The 24,437-nt window shown below is 37.5% G+C and overlaps 1 protein-coding gene across 25 annotated transcripts in view; it reads right to left on the bottom strand.

Moving 5' to 3' along the window:
* LOC129770377 (small conductance calcium-activated potassium channel protein) overlaps positions 1 to 24,437 on the bottom strand; it is a 691,836-nt gene that overhangs the window by 170,924 nt on the left and 496,475 nt on the right. For all 25 annotated transcript variants that reach the window (XR_008742104.1, XR_008742103.1, XM_055773170.1 and 22 more), the window contains 2 exons: positions 7,834 to 7,970; positions 7,295 to 7,523 (listed from right to left, as the gene is read on the bottom strand). Coding sequence is in view for 23 of the 25 variants with exons in the window: in XM_055773170.1 (XP_055629145.1) it covers positions 7,295 to 7,523; positions 7,834 to 7,970 (366 nt within the window). In the remaining 2 variants the exon portion in view is untranslated. The remainder of the gene's footprint in view (positions 1 to 7,294; positions 7,524 to 7,833; positions 7,971 to 24,437) is intronic.

The raw sequence follows: 24,437 nt of genomic DNA, 5'->3' as shown, positions 1-24,437 counted from the left end.
AGTTCGTGCCCTGATGAGTATCGAAATAAAAGACACATTATTAACGCTGTCATAAGGGCATTTTCTGAATAATAAATTTTTAAAACTTTACTGTATCAAGTTAAAAGTGTATATCATTACAGTAGGCATTGGTTATCAGGATATGCAGTTTATCAGAATATGTTACTCACGTCAATAGCATTTGTTTCAGACACATGCGAAAGTAGTGGATCCTTTAAAGCGGAATCATAAGCAATCACTGAAAAATCAGCAGATTTTGGAAGCAAAGAAACACTCGAGGAAACTGTGCATAATCTTCTTAACAAAATATGGTTGCATAGTTATGGACGACGAAACGTACTGCTTTGATTAAAATACTGGGAAGGAGTGTCATCCAAGGTACGAAAGTTGAAGTTACCTCAAAAGTTCCATGTCTGGCAAGTAATCTGCAGTTGTGACTGAAATGCGACACTGCAGTTTTTTCTGGGGCCATTATCCAGTAAATTTATCAAGAGAAGTGCCTACTAAAGAGACTACTGCCTTTTCTGGAGCAGCATGATTACCAATTCTGGCCGGTCTTGGCAAGCTGTCACTACTCAAATTCCTCAAAACAGTGGTACTGCGAAAATGACGTTACAGTGGCTCCTAATGAGATGAACTAACTTCAATTAGGGAACACTGGACAATCATGAAGCAGATTCTGAAAAAGGGAAGAACTGCAATTAAACCAAAGGATTTCAAGCGGAAATGGAATATGACTCGTGAAAAAAAAATAGACCGGGAACGGAGAAAAGTTCGAGCAATGACCTATGATAAGAAGGAAGACTGACACAATGGTTTTACAATAATTATGATACTTACAAATAGGTATAACATTGAAGTATGGAAAATAAGATGCATTTTCAAACCCCAAATTTGTCCAAATTTTCACGTCTTCAATCTTCATATCGTCGATTCGTTTAATTGTAGAGTTATTATCCAGGTTGGTTTCCCAGGTCACTCATGAATAACCTTCGACACGGGGCTTTAAAATATGTGAAGTATTGAGAACTCGCGACGTGATTGATTTTTTACGTAGAACTACGTCTTTCATTAAGGGTGCCAAATCAGAAAACAGGTCACGTTTTTATGAAATAAAGTTAACGTTAATAACTATTTTTGCCGCGAACGGATTTTGGCAATTTACATACTAAACGAATCGGAATTTCCGTAAGATTTGTTTATGCTATATTTTTATTTTTTTTATCTGTATTATAGTGATTTTCAACTCAATTTGCCTGGTTCGTCACTTTTACTTCCATTTTTGGAAGAATGTCGGGAGTGAGAATTGAACTCGTGACCTTTAGCGTGAGAGGCATGGATGTTACCTCTACGCCAGATCGCCTCCACTAATATGCTATACATTAGAATCCCCTGGTTTTTAAATGGTTAAAATTCATGAAAACTTTAAGCGTTTCCATTTTCCCATACATTTGTTCTGTTCATTTGTGTGCTTTCCCGAACAGACATGCCAATAATGAGCAACCTATCGACGACCAACGGAGGGGAAATCGTAGGATTTAAAGTCTCCGTGAACAAAGAAAAAGTAGAAGAATGAAGGGGAATACTTGCCAAGAGTATAAACAGTGGATCTCGCTGAGGCAAACTTTCATTCGGCATCGGACTGTTGAGTAATTCAGTTCACTTTGCTTTTGCTTCGATCTAAGATTGGACCCCACCAGTGGTAATCCAACTTGGATATCGTCGTTTGGCTTTTCTGTTCGTTTTTCGCGTTATTCGTATCGTGTGTTTTTCTTTCCGCGTCATAAATTGGACGCTTCACGTAGTGTGTGATGAGCAAGAAGAAGAGGAAGGCAGGCTCGAGCCCTGCAAAAAACGAACGCATTGCCAGGGACAATAAAATTTCGAGGCAAGCGTCATCCAATGATGCACGCGATGTTGATGCAGTGAAAAGCGCTCGCACTGAACCGAGCCTTCGTGAGTGTGACACCGCATCGAACAACAGCGAAGTAGGCGATTTCGGCGCGTCGGTCGAAAATGTAAACGCTGTTACCCAGATAGCAACCAAAATCAAGCTCCCCTCGCAGGTGGTAGAAAAGAAGGAAGGTATTGTATTATAGAGACTTGAAACTTTTGCAGTTCATTCGTCTCTAGCCTTGCGAAAGGCCCTTTGAAAACTCTACTCTACTCTACTCCAGCGCTACCACCTCCGCCCTCTTGCCTTGAGAAAGGCACTCGATCCCTCGCCGTCCAGCTCGTCCAGCAACGCTGTTGTCCAGTCGGTGTCCACACAAAGAATGCCGCAGGTGGTGAAGGCGGTCGCTCTTGAAAAACTCATCAGCGAATTCGCATAGATGGGTGCTACAGCAGAGTACAAGCTGTGTGGCTGTTAACATTGTCTGTTTTTCGTCATCATAAGGGTTCGTTGGTGCCTTTGAGAATGCATCAATTCATTAAACTGACGTTATGGCGAAGCAGGCGTTAATATTGTGCGCCAAAAAATAATAACCAAGTATCTTGAATGTCTTACTGGAATGTTATAAGTTATTTGGGTTCGCGTGCCAGTCGCAAAACTGCCTTCAACTAGGATTGCATTTGCACTAATATTGATCATAATGAAGTATTGCTACTGTTTTCGAGGTTGTTATTAACAAAAAGAGTTTATTTCGCTTGTTTAGTCACCAAGAAAGCAAATGTGGTTCTGGAATTTTGTATGTGATTAGGTTTCGCTTGCCAGTAGCAAAACTTCCTCCACTAAGGGTGACAGCTGCGCTTCTCTCGAGCATGAGAAAGTAATGCTTTTTTTCGAGGCCAGTAATATTAAAAGGAGCGTATCTTTTAAGAATAACGCAAAATGATGCGAAGTGTTTATATTCCTAGTAGTTTCAAGCCACCAATGTATGGCTCTGTATGCATGCTATGGCGAACGCTTGTTTGGCGCTTGGTTTACGTTGTACGAACGAGGCCTAGAGGTGCGATTGCTTTGAGGTGATACTAAATAACATGTAACATGATATTTTTTTTAATAAATCGTTTATTTTTACAGGCTCAGTTACATAAGTTTAAAGGAGCAAAACTCCTATCTGTGTTGTTACAAGTATATATAAACATTTTTCATTAATTCTATAACATGATATTTGATACTTGCAAGTGTTGTCATTGTTGTTGTTTCCATGCGGTGTCAAAGATATATTGATGTAGTTATGAGATGTGGAATAATGGTGCTGGTGCAACATGTATATAATCGACTGTAGCCGAGTTTATGACAATTGCGAAAAAGGCCACCGGAATAGCGTTCGAGGTAAACTTTCAATGCATTGACATGAAATAAATTGCGACATGCGATCAGCCAGTGTATTGTTTTGCGAGGGCAAGAATGAATCAATTATCGTCAACCATTTCAAACCATTTCAGAGATTATTCTACTAAGCAGTTGTTTCTAAAACTTCACAGCATTGTAGAATAATATCCGAAGGTATAAACAAGCGACTTATAAAAAATAACAGCGTAGTTCTACGTCAACAATGCGGTCGTATCTTGGACACAACCTCCTATAAATTTTTTTCACGAAATATATCGTCGTTCCGATTCAGTATTCTCCTATTTTCCTCCTTTGGTTGTTCATGGATGCTCTATGTCGCCGGATGTTAAAATATGAGAAATATTTTCGAGTTCTCGATGCTTCAAGTCACGTAATATATCGTCGGTCAGGACCTGTGTATTGAAGGTTCCCGGAATAAATCGCTGTAGAAAATTACGCAAACATACGACCACTCAGAAAAAGTGTAGTAGGATAGAAATATTGCGGCGACCCTTCACGCGTGAATATCATACTAACATTCTCTCCATTCCCCTGGTGATTGTAAAATGTGGTCGGCGTCTTTAGTGACCCATTGATTCAGTGATTGATTGAATCACCGTGATTGAAACAATGTCTCATCACCATGATGTTCCAGTGAAGCATTACAACTTCGACCTCTTTTAAACGAAAGGCCCCAAATTAACAAAACAGGTCACGTTGCATGCTTGGTGCATCGCCAGGTTGTGTTCTTGCGATGGAAGGAATGAATCATGAATCAACCATCTTCTTCTAACTCTGTAAAACCACAACTTCTTTTCAGCATCGCTAAATTGAGTATTGGATAAAATAATCTTGTGGTTCGACGTCAAAACTGTGTCCTGAACACAATCTCCTACAATTTTTTATTTTACTCAAAGAGACCTCAATGGGAACTATAGTCCAACTACCAAAGGTCTGGGGCAGTCTTCCATGTTTCACAAAAAACACTGCGTCCGGAATAAACATGTCCACGCTGCTGTTCACAGTTTTGTGTTTGAGTACAAACATGATTTTTTCGTACCTATGTTAGAAAATGTGACATGTTTGTATTCGTGGTATGTTTGGACATACGATGTTTAATCCCAATGTTTCACATGATGTTCGAACATGGTGTACAGTTTCTCTTGCATTTTCACCTCAAGCACCGGCAGTGCGTAGAGTAGAAGAAGCGAATCGGACACCACACCACCACCACTCAACGCGTGGTGTGTTGGTATGTTGACATGGAAAAAATGCTTTCCTTTCATGACAATGGGTGCTTCGTCGAAAATATTGGGCAAATAAAATAAACCTCTTTTTCTGTTCTGAACAAAATAAACATCGATTGATATGAGAGTTTTTCACATTTGATATCATTATTTAGTGCATGCATCAATTTATATATTGAATTCATGTAACATTCGCTATTTCAGCTATTTGAACAAGAACTAAAATTGCATTATTCAGCAGTGACATGTTAGGCGTGACGCTAACCACTCGACCACGGGAGCAACAATTTTGGCTGGATCTTTGAATACAAATGGCCAATACTGCTTGTTCGCGACGATCGCGACCCGAGCTATAAAACGAGCGGAGAAGAGGAGAAGAAAGGATGATGCAATCGCATGCACACATAGCATATGTAGTGCAGTGTAAGTGTAGCTTTTAGTTTTTTCTTTCATTCAGTTTGTGATAACATCGAGAAATTAATAGTGTGTTTTAGCCGCTGAAATTTCTCTGCTGGTTTTGCTGTGTGCCGCTGAAGGTTGCATCTAAAACTAATTTTTGGGTATTTATTTTTTTGGTCAGCATTTGTACGACGTCGCCCGCTATGCAGTCGGCTCCCCAGACTTTAATTGCCAACATGGACGCAAAAAAAAATAGAAAGCTTCTTTCTATTCAGAGAATGTTTTCTTTGAACGAAACCAAGAATTATTTAATCAGACTTGCAAAATGAGCATGAACGATCTATAAACTTTTACTTAGTCGCGGCAATACATACACACACTCTTTACAGATACACGGGTTAAAGGTTGTGCAGTCCACTGATGATTCAACAAGAGCCAAAGGTTGTACCGCTCATGACAACTCTACACGAGCTGATGATTGCGCCGGCTAGTGATCATTCTATCCTGGATTCCTCGAGTCGAAAAAGACGCACCACGCTAGATATGGGGTGCAGACTAGGGGGTCGTTGCTGATTAACGGTCAGCTGCATCCCAATAGGAAGTATCCCAAGTCGGGCACCGTACAGAGCACTGAAGACTGCAACATCCCAATTATGAGAACACTTGTAATACTAACCTCGAGCCAACCGCGAGTAATCGGTTACATATTACTAACATAGTTGTAAGCAAACATTGTCAAAATATTGAACTCCCGGCCCCGTTAGGCTGACGCCATTTGAGCCTTAATAAAAATATATATTTTGGTGCATGAACTCATAGCCTCTTTGTTCGTGCAATTTTTGAAATGCGAACCAAATTTCAAGTTCGTTTTTGTGAAAAAGAAGAAATGTTTTGGGATGAATAATTTCTTTCCGTGTATGAAAAGAAACGAAACGAAAACAATGAATACTGCGACATCGGGTGATATGTTTGTACATGATGTTCTTGAATTATAAACATCGTGTTTGTTTTCAAATGTTTATGTTTGTGTATCATTGTTCGTGTTTGGGATAGACATTCAACACTAGCGAAAATCATGTTCGAATTCAAACAAGAACATGGAATTTTCACATCGCGTGGACATGTGTAAGTGTTTTTCGGAAGACTGGTCTGGGGATTCTCGGCGAGATTCTTTGACAGCTTGAGCAAACGGAGCAAGCGACTATTGTTGAGTTTCCAATCAATTCTCACACTTGAAGCCTCTATAAAATAAACAAAAAAGAAGTTGAGTTTCCTGGTTGACGTGGCTGTGACTACCTGTGACATCTGCCTTCTCTATGACATCTGCGAGTAAAAGAAGCTCATTTCCTATGTTTGACAGTTACACCATGACAAAGTGGCAGCGTATTCGTGATATGTCCCACGCGTAAATGGCATGAAAAGACATTTCAATCGCCTTGGGAGTGTCCCGGAGGACCATAGAAATGGGCTTAGACCGAGAAAATATAAGGACAACTATCCGCCGAGGGGCACGAAAAAAAACTCACATGATTAACAATCGCATCCGGGAGCTACTAGTTGAGCTATGTAAGAAAATCTTGAACTTTCTCAAGCGAAACAATTCGGTAGTCCTGTTCACCGATTAGAGCATGTTCAGCGACCGATCGCTATATTAGTTCACTTCTGATAAAAAGCGTGGCCAACGAGCATAAAAACGTGTATCTGACCAAGCCTCCTGTTAGAGACTATGTCATTTGAATTGGTGACTTCCGATGGCAAAAAAATGAACTCAGTCGCCATTCGCTGGATTACTTAGTATGGCGCGTCATGAAGACCAAGGCCTGTTCTAAACGTCACCCCTTGATCCGTACCTGGAGAGATATGAATCCAGACTACATTAATAGGACCTGCATCCCAAAAGCGTGTAGGGTCGTAATTGCAGCAGGTGGAAACTCGATCGATGATTAACACTGTTTAAGGTTATCAGAAACATCCTACTTTTGAATAAATGAAAAAATCGGAACCAAAATTTTTGAGAATATTTTAATTTTTGACATTGCTCAATGGTGCAAATATTATTGTACATAATCTTAAATGAGCTCTCATATAACTTTGAAACTCAAAAAATAAGATGATTATATAGTTTTGAAACAGTCTAACTGTTTGATAATTCGGTAATTAGTTTATTGGTTTATTGGTAGTTTTTCTGCTACGTGAGATTTGCTGTGAACAAATACAATATATTGTCAATCAATTGGAGTATAATGTAATCAAGTTTTAAAATTGCCATTCGATAAAATTCGTGTTATCAGATTGAAAAAAAAAAACAATATTAATATGAGGATAACAGAAACACTGCAATTGAAGTGCCGTAACTTAGAGGACTCACCTTAGTATATACACCAGCGCTACTTAATTCGTTTTCTATAACCATCACAATAATTCCGAACATACCCATGACGAGGGCGTAATCACTGATTCGTTTTCGTTTCTCGAACAATGCTTTTCGTCGTCCCAGTCGATATCCGACATTCGGTTTGTGCTTTTGACCAGGACCACCTTGCACCGTGCCGGGACCTTTACAGACGCCGCCACCCAGGCCTCGCTCCTCCATGTACCTTGATGATAACATTCATTAATGTTGTTATTGCGCCTTGTTTTGGGGGGAAAGTGTTCTTTTTTTTCTTATTGGCGGGATAGTTTTATTAGCTAATATTTTGGTATTCAGAGTCCTACAATGGGGTGTTTTCTGTGATCGCGCGCACCTCTCTGGCTGACTCAAATATGCTAATGCTCTTTTGATTTGGGATCCCAAAAATCACGTTGGTGTGGGCGCGCGTTTGCGGGTTGGTTTACTTAGGATGTAACACCGGAGGAAACTAGTAGGATACACAGTGAGGATACACACACACGGAGAGGAATAATTACCTGGGATACTCTGAATGAACGCCCACGAGCGCGACACCGGCTTCTTCTGTGCATGCAGCCGATACTGTTTCCCGATTTCCGGCGCACGGTGTTTTCATCGAACCGGGAATCGACAGCGTTGACACGGGCTTTCGGAGCTGTGATTTATGTAAGGATGACAAGAGAAGAAAGGTGTTTGTTATTGGAATCATCCATCGATCATAATTCATTGTAATAGGAAATAAGCGAGAGGAAGAAAGGAAAATGCTAATGCAAACAATGTTTGATGTTAATTACTGCTGATTCAAGGTTTCGTGAGATCTTGAATAACAACTAGGTGAGTGCTAATAATAACAATGCTCGAAATCCGGTGATTTTCATATTTACAAACATAAATGAGCCTTTTGGTTCAAATGAATTGATCATATTTCACCGGTTTTTGGGCAATAGATTTCCATAGCATTCAAAAATTGAGTGCTGCTACTAATGTTGACGAAATGAAAAAGCTCCAACTTGCAAAATACTACTCACAGCTCTGCCAGAAAAGCGAGAAAGGAAACGAATAAAGCTTTCAACATAACACAAATAACAAGCAAAAGGAGTGAGCTGGGCAAAAAGCCGGCAAGCTATTTCGTTGTTGATTTTGGACAAGGATCAAATTCTAAAACTTGTGAAAGTATACTATCAACCGAGACCTGTTATCGGGGGAAGCAACTATTTATTTACACGGGACAAAGTTTTTCCCGACTCTTCTTTCCGTTCCCCTGTGTATAACTAGAGGACACAGGATTATTTGTTTTGCGAAGCAACAAAAGCGGCGATGGAAAGGATGCAAATTGCATGCTGTGTAACTACTTAGCTAGACTAGCGAGAAAAGGATTCAGGTCCCGGATTTTGATAATAAACTGTTATGAGACGAAAAAAAAGATCCTAGCCACGAGGAGAGTGCTACTTAAACGAAAAAGGAACATTTGAACTTATAGCCCTCGGGTTTGGGTCTGATTCATCTCACAGAAACGGAATGGGCTATTCATGTTTACAGGATTTTGGTTGCTTGTGGTTTTTTTTGTAATATTCTACCTTATAATTAATTATCCCGTCTAAATTTATACAGCTCTACGTGAAATATCTAAGTGAAATGTTGTGTTCATCAATTTTATATGTACAGTAATGTGAATGTGACTTCCTGTTCTTCTTCTTTTTGTTTTTTTTTCATTTTCAATTACATGTTTCTCAAAGTATTTTTTGATTCTCAGTGTGAATCTTGGTTCAGATTTTGATTCAAAGCCACGATTGTATTTCGAGTGACAACTACAAGAATGTGCGTGTACAGTTCGTGTACAGTTTTGATTTTTTACGAATCAAGTATATGACAATTTCAACTAGAACTGTTATCGAAACATAAAGAGACTGTTTATCTCGTGTACAGATTGTTTGTTCAATGAAAGAATGCCCTGATTTGGCACATGTAGTGAGAGAATATGAGGACAGATAATCAGCCATCCGATAAACAATGCAGTGCACCTTTCGACATGTAACTTGGATGACCACACTTTCATCGGATAGGAATTTGTATTTGTTGTCGAATGCAGTTCCTAACATGTTAAGGTGGAAGCATAAACAAAAATTTCCTGACTTTAAAAATACCGAATGTAGTTCCAAATCAACATCGTTTTCAGGGAAATTGATTGCACTTTTTTTTGCGAAGAATAGTTAAGTTTGCAGTCGCGCAAAAAGAACTGTTCCTTTTATTTTGTCTCATTTATTTATTTTAGGCTCATTAGCATTTTAGCTGTACCAGAGCCGAATTTTAATAGTGTACTTGTCACATGTTTATCATGTCTATAATTTGCACATAACACAGTAGCCATTTAGGCGTAAGAGTATTTCTTCTGATCCTCCATTATCTAGTTAGACCACCAGACAGCGGAGACAGTTGATTGATAGAACAGCAGCCCGATTTGTCTTGCAAAGCAGAGCAGTTGTATGGATGAATCGATCTCCTATTTCGACCGTGGACCGATCTCCATCGCTGATGATTTGTTGCGTGGACGTAGTTATTCTGTAACAACACAAAGATGGTCAATGAGGGTCCTGAGTTTTGAACTCACGATCGATCGCTTACTAAGCGAACGCGCAACCAATGTGGCTACGGAGACCCCCAACTGTTCCTTTTTAGAAGCAAACATTTTATCAAGTGCGTATCTCATCGATGCAAACAAGTCGTGGTCGGAAGGAGTCGAGTCTGGTAAGTACGTTGCACGTGGAAGAATTTCCAAATCAAATTACTAAATCGTTCTCTTGGCCGGTTTTGTAGTGTGCGATGGAGCATCATCTTACAACATTTATGACCATTTGTTGTCAATAGCGCTCAGTATTCCGCCAGGTAGCACATAGAACGTTTCTGATGTCTCAAAACATATAGCATTGTCTTCAGTCCATGACGATTTGGTCCCTATATTCACCTAGGATTCTCGAAATAAATTCATTTTTCATCACCAGTCACAACCCGATGGTGGATGACTTCCTTTTGTACCTGGTACCTGGTACAAACAAATTACCGAAAAAAATTTAACTGATTTTTTTTAAAAATCAAATTCATTTTACTATATATATATATATATATATATATATATATATATATATATATATATATATATATATAAATATATATAAATATATATATATATAAATAGTTCTTACAATTTCCAACAAATCACCCATACATCGGGAGAAGGGCATTTTTAGAGTTTTTCTGACAACAACTTTTTTCATGGTTTCTTTAAAAAATTACAATTAATGTTTAACTCGTTACATTTTTATGTATAAATAATCGCGATTTACATGCTATACTACCTTTTTTCTATTTATAAACAAGTCAAGAACATGTCAAACGCGAGAATTAATATACAAAAATGTTACGAGTAACATATTATTTTTCAGGAGTCTTCATACAAAAATGCCTTATATTCCACAAACTATATAAAATAGAAAGTTGTCGTCTTCGACGAAAGCTCATATTTTGATAAGATCTAAAACTTTGTCGAATATACTATCTGGACAAAATCAGGATGAGTTGTATTTTTTTCATAGAAAATATGAACAAGATGTTGTTAGAAAAAAATTTTCGCTGTGAAAGTGTCCATCTTCCGATGTAGGGACGACTTATTGGGAATTGTAAGGGCTATTCATATATATTTTTTTGAGAATTTAAAAAAAATACATTTTTGAGAAAAATAAATTTTAATTGTTAAAATATTTTTTTGTTTTAATATAAAAAAAATTAAAAAAAAATTATTTACAAAAATCAATACCGAATTTCTCTTAAAGAAATACTGTTCAAATCATGGAGTTCGGGTTGAGCAGCGTACTGGAGTGGACGCGTTCTTTTTCACTCCGTTTGTGCCCTTTTTGTGCTTGAATTTTCTATCGCTTGAGTTTTTTTTTATAATTCAAGAAACTAATCAAAGTGTTCTATTTATTCAGTTAAATTGAAATCCAGTGAATTTGGTTAAATTTATTAAAGTGGTCGTGAATAAGTGATGAAATTATGTTGATGTGACTCATCAAATCGGGTGAAGCCATCTTTTTTTAGCTCGCCTTCTCCCCTATGGTGGTGCTCCTAGTTCTCGCGCTCTGTTGTGTTTCTCTATTCGTCCTTCCCAAGTGTCGTACTCTCTGGTTTTCAATGTGCTTTTTGTCATTGTGGTCGTTGCGCCTCGATATCGCGAGGTGACGTTTCTCTCTTCGACCCGTGTTTACATTATAGTGATCGTGTTTATTCCGCGAATAAAAGTTTTCGCTTATTATTTTCACAAAACGAGAGCGCATTGATAATACCACAAAAAAATAAATTGCAGGACGACAGAATTGAATGAGCGGCGGCTTAAGCTAAGTTTCTGTTTTTCCCCTTTTTATTTCTATCGCATACTTCGAACAGCTTGTAGCATTACTTGATGGATCCAAATGGGTGTGCTTTACATATTTTGCTTCCTCATGTGTATGTGCGTGTGAGTCTAATATAGTCTAATGTATTCAGGGATGCCAGATTTTTTTTTAAATTGAATTGTCTCCAGGAGGATTTTTTGTAATTCCTTCATTGAGTTTCCAAACTTCATTTGTTTCTAAATTGATTGTTGATATTCAATTAAACATATTTACCCACTCGTAGTACTTCTGATGCCGTAATTTAGCTAGTTTAGTTTTGACTCTGTGTTCACCACCGGTATGTCTAAAAGTGGATTTCCACCGTCGGATGAAAATAATAATAATTAAAAATAAATTGCGACACGAAATATTGTTGTTGTGGACTCGAATTTGTGGAAAATTTAAAAAGTTGCAATGCGAGGTACGTTTTTGTTTTTTTATATAGAAATATGTTCCGGGTGACCTTCTCAGGCTGCACATGATATTTTCCGCCGTCGAGTGTTCAAGTGTGTGGAAAATTTATAAAAACCGCATGCGAAATATATCGTTAGCACGTTTTATTGTAAAGGTGTGTTCCAGGTGTCCTTCTCAGATTATCCATATTCCTCTGTTTTTTAGAAATATGTTCCAGGTGATCTTCTTAGGTTGCCAATGGTATTTTCTACCATCCTGTGTTTAAGTGTGTAGAAAACATAAAAATTGCAATGTGAAACACATCGTCGATTCGTTTTATTACATAGGTATATTCCCGGTGACCTTTCTAGGTTGCCCATGGATATTTTTCGCCGTTGAGTGTTCAAATGTGTGGAAATAATCGAGTGATTGAAAACCGTTCGTAGAATCCCATCACTTGCCACAGTGAATCCTGATTTTTACATTCCCCCACTAACAACTATCGTTTCCATGATAAACGCTAGGGAACCACGCTATAGAGTCGACCCTTCTGGCCTTCGGGCGGCGGATATCATACTAACATTCCTTCCCTTCCCCTGGTGACTGTAAGGACGTGGCCGGCGTCGTTATTGACCATTTAAAGCTCGAATCACCGAAAATGGCACAACGAGAATGATTTGCTAGTCTCAAGCGTCATTCTGTGTGTTCTTTGTGCAATTTGGTGAACCAACCAATGGTCAATCACGGAGAGCAACTACGAATTGTACAGTCTATCCAAGCTCAAGAAATACTGTTCAAATAATGATTAAAAGAGTGTCCGGAATTAAAACTACGGTACAATGAAGAAGTTTACAAATTTTGAACAAATATAACATGATTTTGTGGAATTCTGTGATTTATAACTTAAATGAATACCAATTTATTGTATAGGAATGGTTATTTTTCATGCTTGGAAATGTCAATATTTTTTTGGTAGTTGAAGTTATCATCGTAAGCGCTTATCCTTTAACCCTTTATCAGGCCGTGAGAACTAGGCAAGGGATCGACTTCAACTTCAGAGAACATAATCCTTAAATGAGGAGGAACACATATTTACTTTGAATTTTTTTAAACTATTGAAACAGTTTAAAAAATAGGTGGCAATATAGTTGCCACTGCCCGTTAATCCCAAAAACACGTTACTTTATTGCGCCTTTGGTTATGCAAACAATATTTCTAGTGCAACGATACCGATTATTTTAGCTATTTACAATATTTCTAGTGCAGCGAAAAAACCTGTTTTTTTTATATAGAGTTTCAAAGAAAAAAAAAATTTAATTTTTCAAAAATTTAAAAAAAAATTTAAACTTTTCAACTTGTTGCATTTTCAACGAATTTGAACAGAATTTAGTGCCGGCGCTTTGAAATCGTGGTTTTGTTACATAAAAATGACTCCCAAATCAATATCGTACATTTTTAGCAGTCCAAACAAATGGGGTATTGACAGATACCTTTAGAATATTCCAAGTGCAGTAAAAGAATATTTGTTATTGGTGGCAATATATTTGCTAGTACCCGTAAAAGAGTTAACGAACGAGCGCATTTTTCTAGAACGATGACCAGTTGCTCGACTTATTTTTAAGAAATTAAGTCGAGAAAAAGTGCATAATTAATATCACGTTGCATGCATAAAAAAGGCATAACCTAACAGAATTCCTGAAATATAAGGGAATGCCACATGTATGGCGGCATCCGATTTTTTTTGAATAATTTGCATGACGACATTCGTTCACTGAGGGTTAAGTGTCCGGATTTCGATGCATTAAATCAGCTAAATCAGCTATTGCACCTACAGATTATCACAGGTTCTGGTCCCTGCAAAATTCACTTGAGAGCAATTACTACGACTCTATGGACAGCATAAAAATTACATTGAACTGTTTTCGACGGGAAAGCGAACGCATCCTGTCTGGGAGGATAGGATTTTTGAGCTGCGCGAAAGATGACGAAGGATTGTGATACAAAACTGTGCATAAGAAATTGAATAAATGTATGTCTGCCTATAAAAATTATGCTTACAACTCAATATGAGCTCTCCTGATTTCATTTTGATTTGTGGTTTCATTCTTCTTGATTTTTTAAAATTATAGTTGACAACCCTGCTGTCGAGTAAAACTTGTTTTGTTTTGAGATGTCAAGATAGGACATAATAGGCAACATTGCTAGGCGTTAAAATAGAGCAATGTTGCTAATAATCCATTATGATGAATATTAAATTTACAGTTAGAGGCAGTTGTTGGAAATTTTCTATTTCATATTTATATACTTGGCAAATGTGAATGAGGATACCGTACCTCCGTCGTTGCGTATTGTGCGGTTCAACCGGTGTCATTTTTGCTTCTTAATTTCACATTGGACATGAGATTCTCCCCAACAATGATCAATCAACTGTCTCCGCTGTCCGGTCGTAACTGGATAATGGAAGAACAGATAGAAAACTCTTACGCCTAAATGGCTGCTACTGTGTAAATGTGTGTACCATATGGAATGGTATAGAAGGGAATACTCTAACGCCGAAAAATGGCAACTGTGTAATGTGCTAATTATAGATATGATAAATATGTGACATGTACACGATTAAAATTCGGCTCTGTTACAGCTAAAATGCCAATGAGCCTGAAATAAATAAATGGAACAAAAAAAAATGAGATTCTCCCGTCATTTTCGAAAACTTTTTTTTTTTTTTTATATCTGTATTATAGTGACTTTCAACACTTTTGGCTGGTTCGTCACTTTTTACTTCCAATTTTGGAAGAATGTTGGGAGTGAGAATTGAACTCGTGATCCACAGCGTGAGAGGTATGGATGTTACCACTACGCCAGATCGGCTCCTTTTCGAAAACTTGTTTATTTCTCTAAAGTGGATTGTAACGAAAATTGCAGTTACCACGGTTTGATAATAGAAAATAAACATATTCATTCTATGTGCATTTGCGGATCAAATGATATTACTTCGAGGATTATAATTGAGGGGCTCAGAATGAAAGGGGTGTAAGTGACTTGATCGATTCCTTCTTCATCAACTTTTTTCTTCTTTAGTAACCCTACTGCAAAAACGTTCCAATTTGAGTTTGCTAGAGAAACCCATAGATGACCTATCTGTTTAGATCGATTCTCTTCAGCGACATTCTCTACCGTTAATAATTTAGCTGTAAACGCATTTCCTGATGTGTTCGACGATCTGGATTCTAGAAGAAAAGCTCGTTTATCAAACTATCTGACGAAAGTAACGCAAAATCCGTCCACTAGGCAGTTGTTATATAAAGAGAAATCCAATAAAGAGAATCGATTAAAACAGATAGGTCCTATTGAGAAGTTAAGCGTGAATTCTTTGATATTGGACAATAAGTATTCGGGAGTCATTAGGCCGCCTATCATAGAGTCGCACATTAGTTCGCGCAATGGTGAAGCATGAAGAATGATGATTCGCTAAAAAAACAATCTGTTGCTGAGCATCCCGAAGCGTTCATTCATTCAACTACTAGAACGTGTAACGCGAACCATTGTTGGGGGTCAAGTATATGATACGCTATGGATAATGAACACGCTGAAGTTTCATTAGGAAACGGCACGATTGTGTTGTGCAGATACATAGTCAAATTACTATTGACACAATAACTAGAACGCTTGCGCTTTTTGTTTTGCTGCTTTGCTAGTTTATGATATAGCTACACAATGTTGCACAATGTTCATATGTAGGAGTTCAAAATGGTCTACATAGTGTTCGAGTACAACATGTCTTGTACCAGTGCGGATGTTATTGGATAACAGAATTGATTGATGTAAAATCGCATCGTAATGCGTTCTTTTCAACTTTTACTCATACATTTTGGGAGACTATTGTGGATCGACTATTCCAGCGGATAATCTAATACAGAGTTTACTCCGCGCTTCATACTGCAGTCCATTGTGTGTCTGGTAAAATTATTATCTTGAATTATTTGAAACAACACTTGCTCAGAGCAGCGACTTCAGCGCATACACACCCTCTGTAAGTGGATAATTATTCCACGAAGTACGACGTATATGTGTATATCATACTCCAAAGCAAGTGCCCCACGAATGCTAATTACGGAAACTGTTATGGCAAGTAGTTAGAAAGAACTTTAACTCTCACCCTCGCTGCCATCGCTGTTTCCTGATGCAATTATAACACCTATTCCGTTCACTATCACGAACTACGGCACCACGTTAAAATCCGAAATTATTATCCTGAGATTGCAAAGACGATGCATCTGAATCCACCGAAAATGCACATTGCTCTCACTGCGTCCATATAACGACAGTGAATAATCAGCTCGAGCCAATTATTTGGAATGGGTCTTTTATTGCTTTTGGTTCTTGCGGTCCCCGTGGATGTTCCACCATTTGTCCTTGTTACTATAAACCCATACTTTGGAAATGGAAAGTAATTTTCTGATCGTTTGATTGTGTAGTCTGATAAACAATAAATCAAAATCATAAATTAATTTGATTTACATCAAAATTAAACAGCAATGTTGGATTTTCCAGATTACAAGATTCAATAAGTTTGTTCTTCACCAGAGTCTTGTACTCTAATGCTGATTTAATTGTCTGTCCATAATTCAAACAAATCGTAATTTAAACGTAATTAAAAAATACGCTTCTCCTTCCGGAATCCCTCACTCGCGCCTCCTTGAAGGAAAATTGTCCAATAGAGGAAAGAGGCTGCCTACCGAAGAGATAATCAAATTTATGATAATTAGGAGGACTTTTGTGGCTGTTTTTACTGAGTGTGAAAAATTCAACCTCAGGGCTTGTCAAGGTATATTGTTACGGTAAGCTATTTTCCGAAGTCCCCTCATTCCACTGGAAGCGACAATATCCAATTATTATGATAGGCGTGCAAGAGATTGGGCAGAGACGAACGGTGCAGAGAATAGGGATAAAGGCATCCAGGGATTGCGATTTAATTATCGATTTTATTAGCGTTGCGAAACCCTCATCGCTCCGAGGAGAATCCGGCTTTTATTGCTGATACCATCGTCGGTTGAGGATCGCTCCATGTCAAAGTCTAATTTTAGTGGCGTATAAACATAACGAAGCGATGATTATAATTCTCGATTTTTTTTTCGTTCTGTTCGCTCTAGTTTTGCATACTGCTGTTGGTGTGGTTTCATGTTTTAAATTCAATTTGTTAGATAATTCAATTATATATTTTATTCCGTTTATTCGGTCACGATACACCCGATTTCGATAGCGACTAACACGGATTGAGTAGCTTTCGTGATGCGGTTTTGTGGTTGGAAAGTACGGTTGAAAATTAAGTTGCTAAGTGTGGTAAAACGCTCCAGTTTAATGGTGCTTGTTGAATGCCATATCGGGAGCTATGACATGGGTTGAATTCAACAAAATTGCAATTTACAAAATTTATATCATTAATGGAATATCCCAAAATTCGCGTTCATCAAAAATAACTATTTTTTCATTCATCCTCAAAAATAACCTTGACATCATGCGGCATTCAAATATTTAAATATTGCCTATCTAAGGCTGCTTACTAAAATTTTCTATCTTGTGTCTTTTTTTTTTGTTAGAACATGGTTGAAATTTTTATGCCAAATTACATGAAAATTATAGAATACGATTGGTTCAGTGAAACTCAGAATGCGAGAAAAGAATTTCGAAAAACGACTTCGAGTTTGTCACTGCATCGCACTGATATATGCTCTGACCATCTATTCGTACACAATTTCAAATAATGTCGAGTCGAATGTGCAACCGCATTCAATTTTCTTCATAGCGACCATGGCTAAATTGTCTCTTTGGAATTGATATTCGCACAACACAATTCTATACACGGTAGAGAGGCGACTAGCGATTTTGGGGCTGCTGCCTGCCACCCAACAACGGAATAAGAAGATACAATTGAATTTCCACCAATCATCCCCCTAACGAGAGCCTCTGAAGGAACATATACACATCCAATGTGGCTTTGTTGCGATTTTGGCTTGTGATCATCTCCTTCCTTACTAGTGGAGCATCTACAACAACAGAAGATCATACACATAAACCACGGGCAGAAAATTGCAAAAAGAAAGCGCGCCTCTGTTAGAGACGGAATTTTACCGCTTTACGCACAAATCCCGTCGGTTTCATTATTCTCATCAACATTTTGTCTTCTAAGCTTTTTTCGGGTGAGTTCTCACGTTAAGTCAGTGATGAAATGCTCGTCTAAGCGTGAGGAATTCGAATGAAATCCATTTAAAACCAAATTGGTATTTTCTGAAAGGGAGAGACAACTCTCGCATCGGTTGTGCTGCGGAGTGTGGAAGAAAGTCTTTCTCTCGAGAACGCGATGAATTGTCCCAGCATTAATCACTCGTGTATTTGGAGCTTTATCTTGTAAATTTGTTCGATGCGTTTCAGCATAATTTGGGCGGGTTCAATCTGGTACTGATTGCAGCAGCATGCCGAGAACATGGTGGGTGCGGAAAGTACTTTCATTTTGGTTTCGATTTTTTATCCTATTTGTTTATTTATTTAGACTCATCAGAATTTTAGCTGTAACAGAGCCGGATTTAATCGTGTACATGATACACGATGTCCATTTAAGCGTGAGAACCCTCTGTCCCTTCTGTTCCATTGAGACAGTTGATATGATCATTGTTGTGTTATTAACATTAACGCGTCAGCCTCTAGGTGCTGACATGGAACTTTTTGGAAGGAAGGCGAGACTGACAGTTACAAAATAAGAAAATAAAAATTTATACGGTTTTAGGCGTCTTCCATTATTCTTATCTAAAATATATTTTTTCGTGTTTACGCTTCATGTTTAGCCCTTTATTGCGTTATCCGCGATTTTCGTTATACGCGGTGACCTAGCCCGACTATTCCACGGATAATCGGGGTTCTACTGTAGTTTTCTAGTCTAGAGTAGTTTTCCAAGACTATTATTGCAGTCGTGTCTTGGACACCATCCTTAATTTTTTAAAATGTAAATTACTTTCTCCGGCACAGTATTGCTACTGTCACCAGGATTACATTTTTTTTGTACATCTATTGATTCATTTAAGTTTTATGCATTTGTATCTCTTTTAATTTAGATTAACCTACTTTTATTTATACTGCTATTTTATAAAACTATTTCCGTCGTATTTCATTTATTTATTATCATTTCCACTTCAATGAAAGCTATGATGAAGTCTTTTTCTGTATGCAAGAAATCATTCATCTCCACAACCATCCACCATAATACTATCAATTATGTATTTTATTTATATCAACAGTAAAACCGATGATAGCGATAATTATCAATGCCGAGTCACTTTCGGCCACATCAACTCCCCGACACAATTAATTTGTAGGCAAAAAAGTCAACCACCCACAATGGATTACATCATGCCAAGCGGGATCTAACTATGCATAAAAATAATCATTACCATCATTAGTAATCAAGGAAAGGATGACCTTATGCAAGGAGAGGGAGACGGGGAGTGAGAGTGCTCGCCTGAAGAAAGCTTGGCGAGCGTGGACTAACGACATTGTTCATCGTAAATGTGCTATTTTTCGTCAAGTTGAGTCTAATTTAATCGTGTTTTATTTGTGTAGGATAACGAAGGCTGCTTTCCCTATCCTTCCCCCAATGCGAACACATGGATATTTGTGTGCGCGGATGGAACCGTTCAGTGCTGTTTCTTATCATACTTCCGCTTTGGATCGCTCGTTGAATGACGACAATCACTTTGGTAAGGATTTAACGTGGAGTGGAGAGGTGGCGCAAAGAAAGCGTTTTGTCGAATCTCGATAATCTTCACCATTATTGTTGATTGCAAGTTTGGACGGATGACATCTTGTTGTTGTAGGAATTGGAATGGTACATATGTACACGAGTCTGAATAAGCATTGAATGCTGGATAACATCTGTAATCACTTCATAGTCCACATGATGGCCCTGTGTTTGGGTATGTTTTGTTCAATTTTGTTGCTTTCTTGATTATACCCACAAAAAAAAAAACTAGAAATGTCACTATCTTCAATCATCTTGCACATTTTTGTAAGGAATCTACAGTTCTAGCCACAGTTTTTCTATACATCTACGGTTTTACGTATTTGGTTTTTGTAATCTTGCGATTTTTTTTTTTTTTATATCTGTATTATAGTGACTTTCAACACTTTTGGCTGGTTCGTCACTTTTTACTTCCAATTTTGGAAGAATGTTGGGAGTGAGAATTGAACTCGTGATCTGGTGATCTGGTGAGAGGTATGGATGTTACCACTACGCCAGATCGGCTCCTAATCTTGCGATTGTGGTTTCTTGGTCCAACGATTGAAGTGATAAACATGAAGACTTTTCTTTCCTATTGTGGTTAGCTTAATCGTAACATTTATGGCGCCGCGTTCTAATCGATTGTTCTCATCAAGGCTTGGATCAAACTTGAACCAAAAAATGCGAGCAAAGGGAAATGGTTTATTTATTCCCACAATTTGCCTAATTAGGTTACGAAAGTCTCGGCTGCCAAAAACAGCATCGCCAGAGTTGTTTTTATGGATCGTCATGAATTGTCCTGCAGAGTATGAACAAGTATGTGTGCGGCTAGGAGCGTGTAAGAAAGTGATCGATAAAAATATGATATAGAAGAAAGTTGCTCCTTCGCCGCCATAAATAAGTGTTCGAAACGGGCTAAGTATATTCACTTTGCGACTTCTGAAGTGACAATTTCGAACCAGTCAGCGGAAAACATAATCAGAATTCGTCATAAAAACAGTTCTATTTGTACATCATTATTGCTCGAGTGTGTCCCCAAAAGCATGAAACACTATTTTATCTTTTTTAATGCACAAAAACGCCATGGAACTGAAACAATATTACGCAAGTACACAAACACCACGTCACTTTATGGCGAGGCCAATCCTGGAAAAATATCTCCATCGTCCGCTGCTCAGAAGAAAACATAAAAGATTATTACTTAATACAACCTCTTCTACCTGCTGCTGCTACTGTGGCTGTCGCTGGTATCCATTACAATGGGAAGCAAGAGGGTTCCTCTCTCAAGCTGACTTGTGGAATACAAGTGACCTCAACCTCCCTTTGCTCTAGAACTTCCCATCATCATTTCCGGTGCGCTGTGTTGTGGTTATATTCTGTTTTATAACGTGGAAGACACATTTTCACATGATGGGTCAACGGTCCATTCGATTTTTTTTTCTGCGTTAAATAGTCAGTGTTTCACGGTTATGCACTCGATTGAAATTATTTTTCACAAAATTTTATTAAAATAAAATAATTCACGCCATTTAGGACATTTACGAAATAATGTTATTACGAAAAAGCTTGTGCAAAGTTATACGATCTTGTTATTATACGTACAACTTTGCACATGCTAAGTTGTATATAAAATTTAATCAAATACAAATAATAACAAACTAAAAACATCGTAAAGTTATCGAAAATGAGTAAAAGTTAATTTATATACGACTTACGAAATAGTTCTTCGAAATAAAATAACGAGCATCGGTTTTAATTTCTATGAACAACGATTTTATTATTGTAAATTCAATATGATGTAAAATACGAAATTCAAAAATAGTGGTTTATATATACTCTATATATAGAGTGATTTTTTTCTATTATTTTATGTAGTTTACACAGTTCATACTATCGTTGTATTTTTTTAGGGAACCAAGACAAAAGCGTGAACTGTTCCACTGCTTCATTTCAAATTGAAAACAACCATCATGATACCTTGGGGTGAGGCCATTTTATTGTAATCCATTGCATTGCTACATTTCGTTACACTTCTTTTGTGCCGATTTTCTTTTCATCACCTCATTTGATTTACTTTTGATTTCCTGTGTTTCGCCCACCAGCAGCGAATTTTCAGCTGGCTTCTGTATGCTTATTTCTTTGCATTCTGGGAGATACAAGTTATTCAAAGCGATGAAGCTTAGGCTTACACTTTGTTAAAGCGTACTTTTTGTATATTTCGCCGCATCAGTACACCGCAACAACCTTTTTGTGAGTCCCAGGAGTGTAATTGCATTTCGCAGGTTTACTCGCTCAGAATTCGGGTGAAAGCTTTTGCTGCAGCAAAATGCTATACATGTTGGGCTTGGTCCATCCTATATACATTCGAAGGCGTGTAACTGAGCAATAACAGTAACCCAGCACCGTAGTAACTCCTGATGTGTGCCAAGAGTTTAAAGTGCTGTAGAATATACGAAAAGTAAAATGGTATAAAATTTTTGAAAGCTGTTCGCGTCCAAACTTAATGTCGATTGTGTTGGATGCTAACGACGCAAAACTGATGCAAAAAATAGAATGTTCGGAATAAATTGAACATGAAAAGTAGTTCATAAACTATTTTCATTTGAGAATGGGATAATATGTTATATGCCATGGGTCTTAGAATTACAGAAGAACAACAATAACTTGCAATGACTCGTTTTGCTTTCGCTCCACTCAATAATAGAGACAAACGTGTCTCCTCTCGAATCTGCTGCGTCTTGAACATGATTATCCCACTACGAAGAGAGTAACAAATCGTAAAGAGTGTTATCAAAAAAATACGGCGGAATCATGGACCGGAACGTTCAGCCGTGTTGTTTAAATTCAATTTGTGTGTTTAACAGGATGAGGGAGCGACTTATCTTGTCCTAATCACATTTTTCACTTCGCATTAGGTAAGGTTGGCGGAAAATGATGAACAGATGGAAAAGGAACCGAGATAACAAATATGAAGAAAAAGTGAACCGACGGTGCGCCGCTACATGGTGTGCGATGCCAATGTCTTCAATTGAGAAAAAAGACTGAGTAATTCACCTTCCGTGAGAAAACACTTTTTCTAATGAAAGAGATTTATAAAGTAATAGGGAATAAAATAATAGTTTTAACGTTAATAACAGATTGTGATGATTTTCATATGTAATAGGAAATTATTGTGGATTTGTTTGTCATTGCGATGTGGATATTAGAACTCCCAAGTCTGTTAAAAGTTGAGACTGACGAAAATGGGAATTCTCTTTTCGCATACATTTCTCCTATGCTTGCCTGCTTGTGTCGTCAATAACGAGAAACTGATGTGGTGGCTAGGCACAATTTTCATAAGCAACAGCGAAAAAGTCGTGCGTAAATCGCTCTGACCCAAATTAAGTTAATATTGCAACTTAAGCTTCGCAAGTTTTTAACTTATTATAACGGACGAGAGTGTAAAGATGTCATTTTAGATTTCTATTCCAGTTTTGCTCTAGTAGATGAGCAGTAAACAACATATGTTGAGACCGAAAGTTAACTTGAAGTTTTAAATATACGTAGTTTTACTCTGCCGCTGGGCGGATTATCAATCCATAGCCAAAAAGGATTAAGAAGGATCGTAATGAAATATCCGTTTGCTGCTTGTTTTTCTGTCGCTGTGTAGATCGGTCGCTTTCAATGTACACTGCGAGAGTATAAAATATGTCATATGGGATATCTATTCCAGTATCGCTCTAGCTAGAGAATAGTCAAAACAACGCAAATCATCGGAAATTTCAATTGAATATCTGATTATCAAAGCTCGTTTTTCTAAAATAACATTCGAAGTGATAAGCAGGGAAGCTGAAATCGTAGCTCTACGTCAACAATGCAGTCGTATCTTGGACACGACCCTTCAATTTTTTAATCAAATGTTCATGAACAATTTATTTTTTGTGTAGGCTAAGAACAGTTTTCAGGTAAGCAAATATCGTTATATCACTCTGAGTTCCCGAGTTCCCAGAAATAATTACGGAAATTTTGAATTCAATTTTTATTTCATACTCTTTATCTGCTCTCTTCCGCTTCTTGACCTCGCATTTTTAATTTTGATTAGAGTGCTGATGCGTGAACATGGTATCGAATCATTTCTTTTGTTATTAATTGCTTTCTACGAGATATCGAACGATCGAAAAAGTGCCTTATATTGTTTCTAGTACTCATAATTCTCATCACTGTAAACTAAAAAGCTAATCCTATTCTTCTGCAACTAAAAAAATATTATTCCATTTCTGTCAGTCAGTAAAAATCTTATAACATTTTTTTTAAAATTTTATTTCAATATTGAAAATGCTGAAATACAAGCATACTTCTTCGGCGTTTGCATGTCACCTGAACAACTTTTTTGAATCAGTTTGTTGGACATTAGAGGTTGCTACGCGTAGCGAATTCTTCAAGTGATCAACAGTTATTTTGCTCATTGACGAAAAACAATTTCTCTTCAATAAATAGAATCCGAATCCAAATAAAGAAGTAATAAGAAGAGCATGTTTTCATAATTCTGGAAATCGTG

The sequence above is a fragment of the Toxorhynchites rutilus genome, chromosome 2 (assembly GCF_029784135.1).
Source record: "Toxorhynchites rutilus septentrionalis strain SRP chromosome 2, ASM2978413v1, whole genome shotgun sequence".
Taxonomy (NCBI): Eukaryota; Metazoa; Arthropoda; class Insecta; order Diptera; family Culicidae; genus Toxorhynchites; species Toxorhynchites rutilus.
The sequence above is the reverse complement of the archived record's forward strand: the minus strand, read 5'-3'. Positions and strand labels throughout refer to the sequence as shown.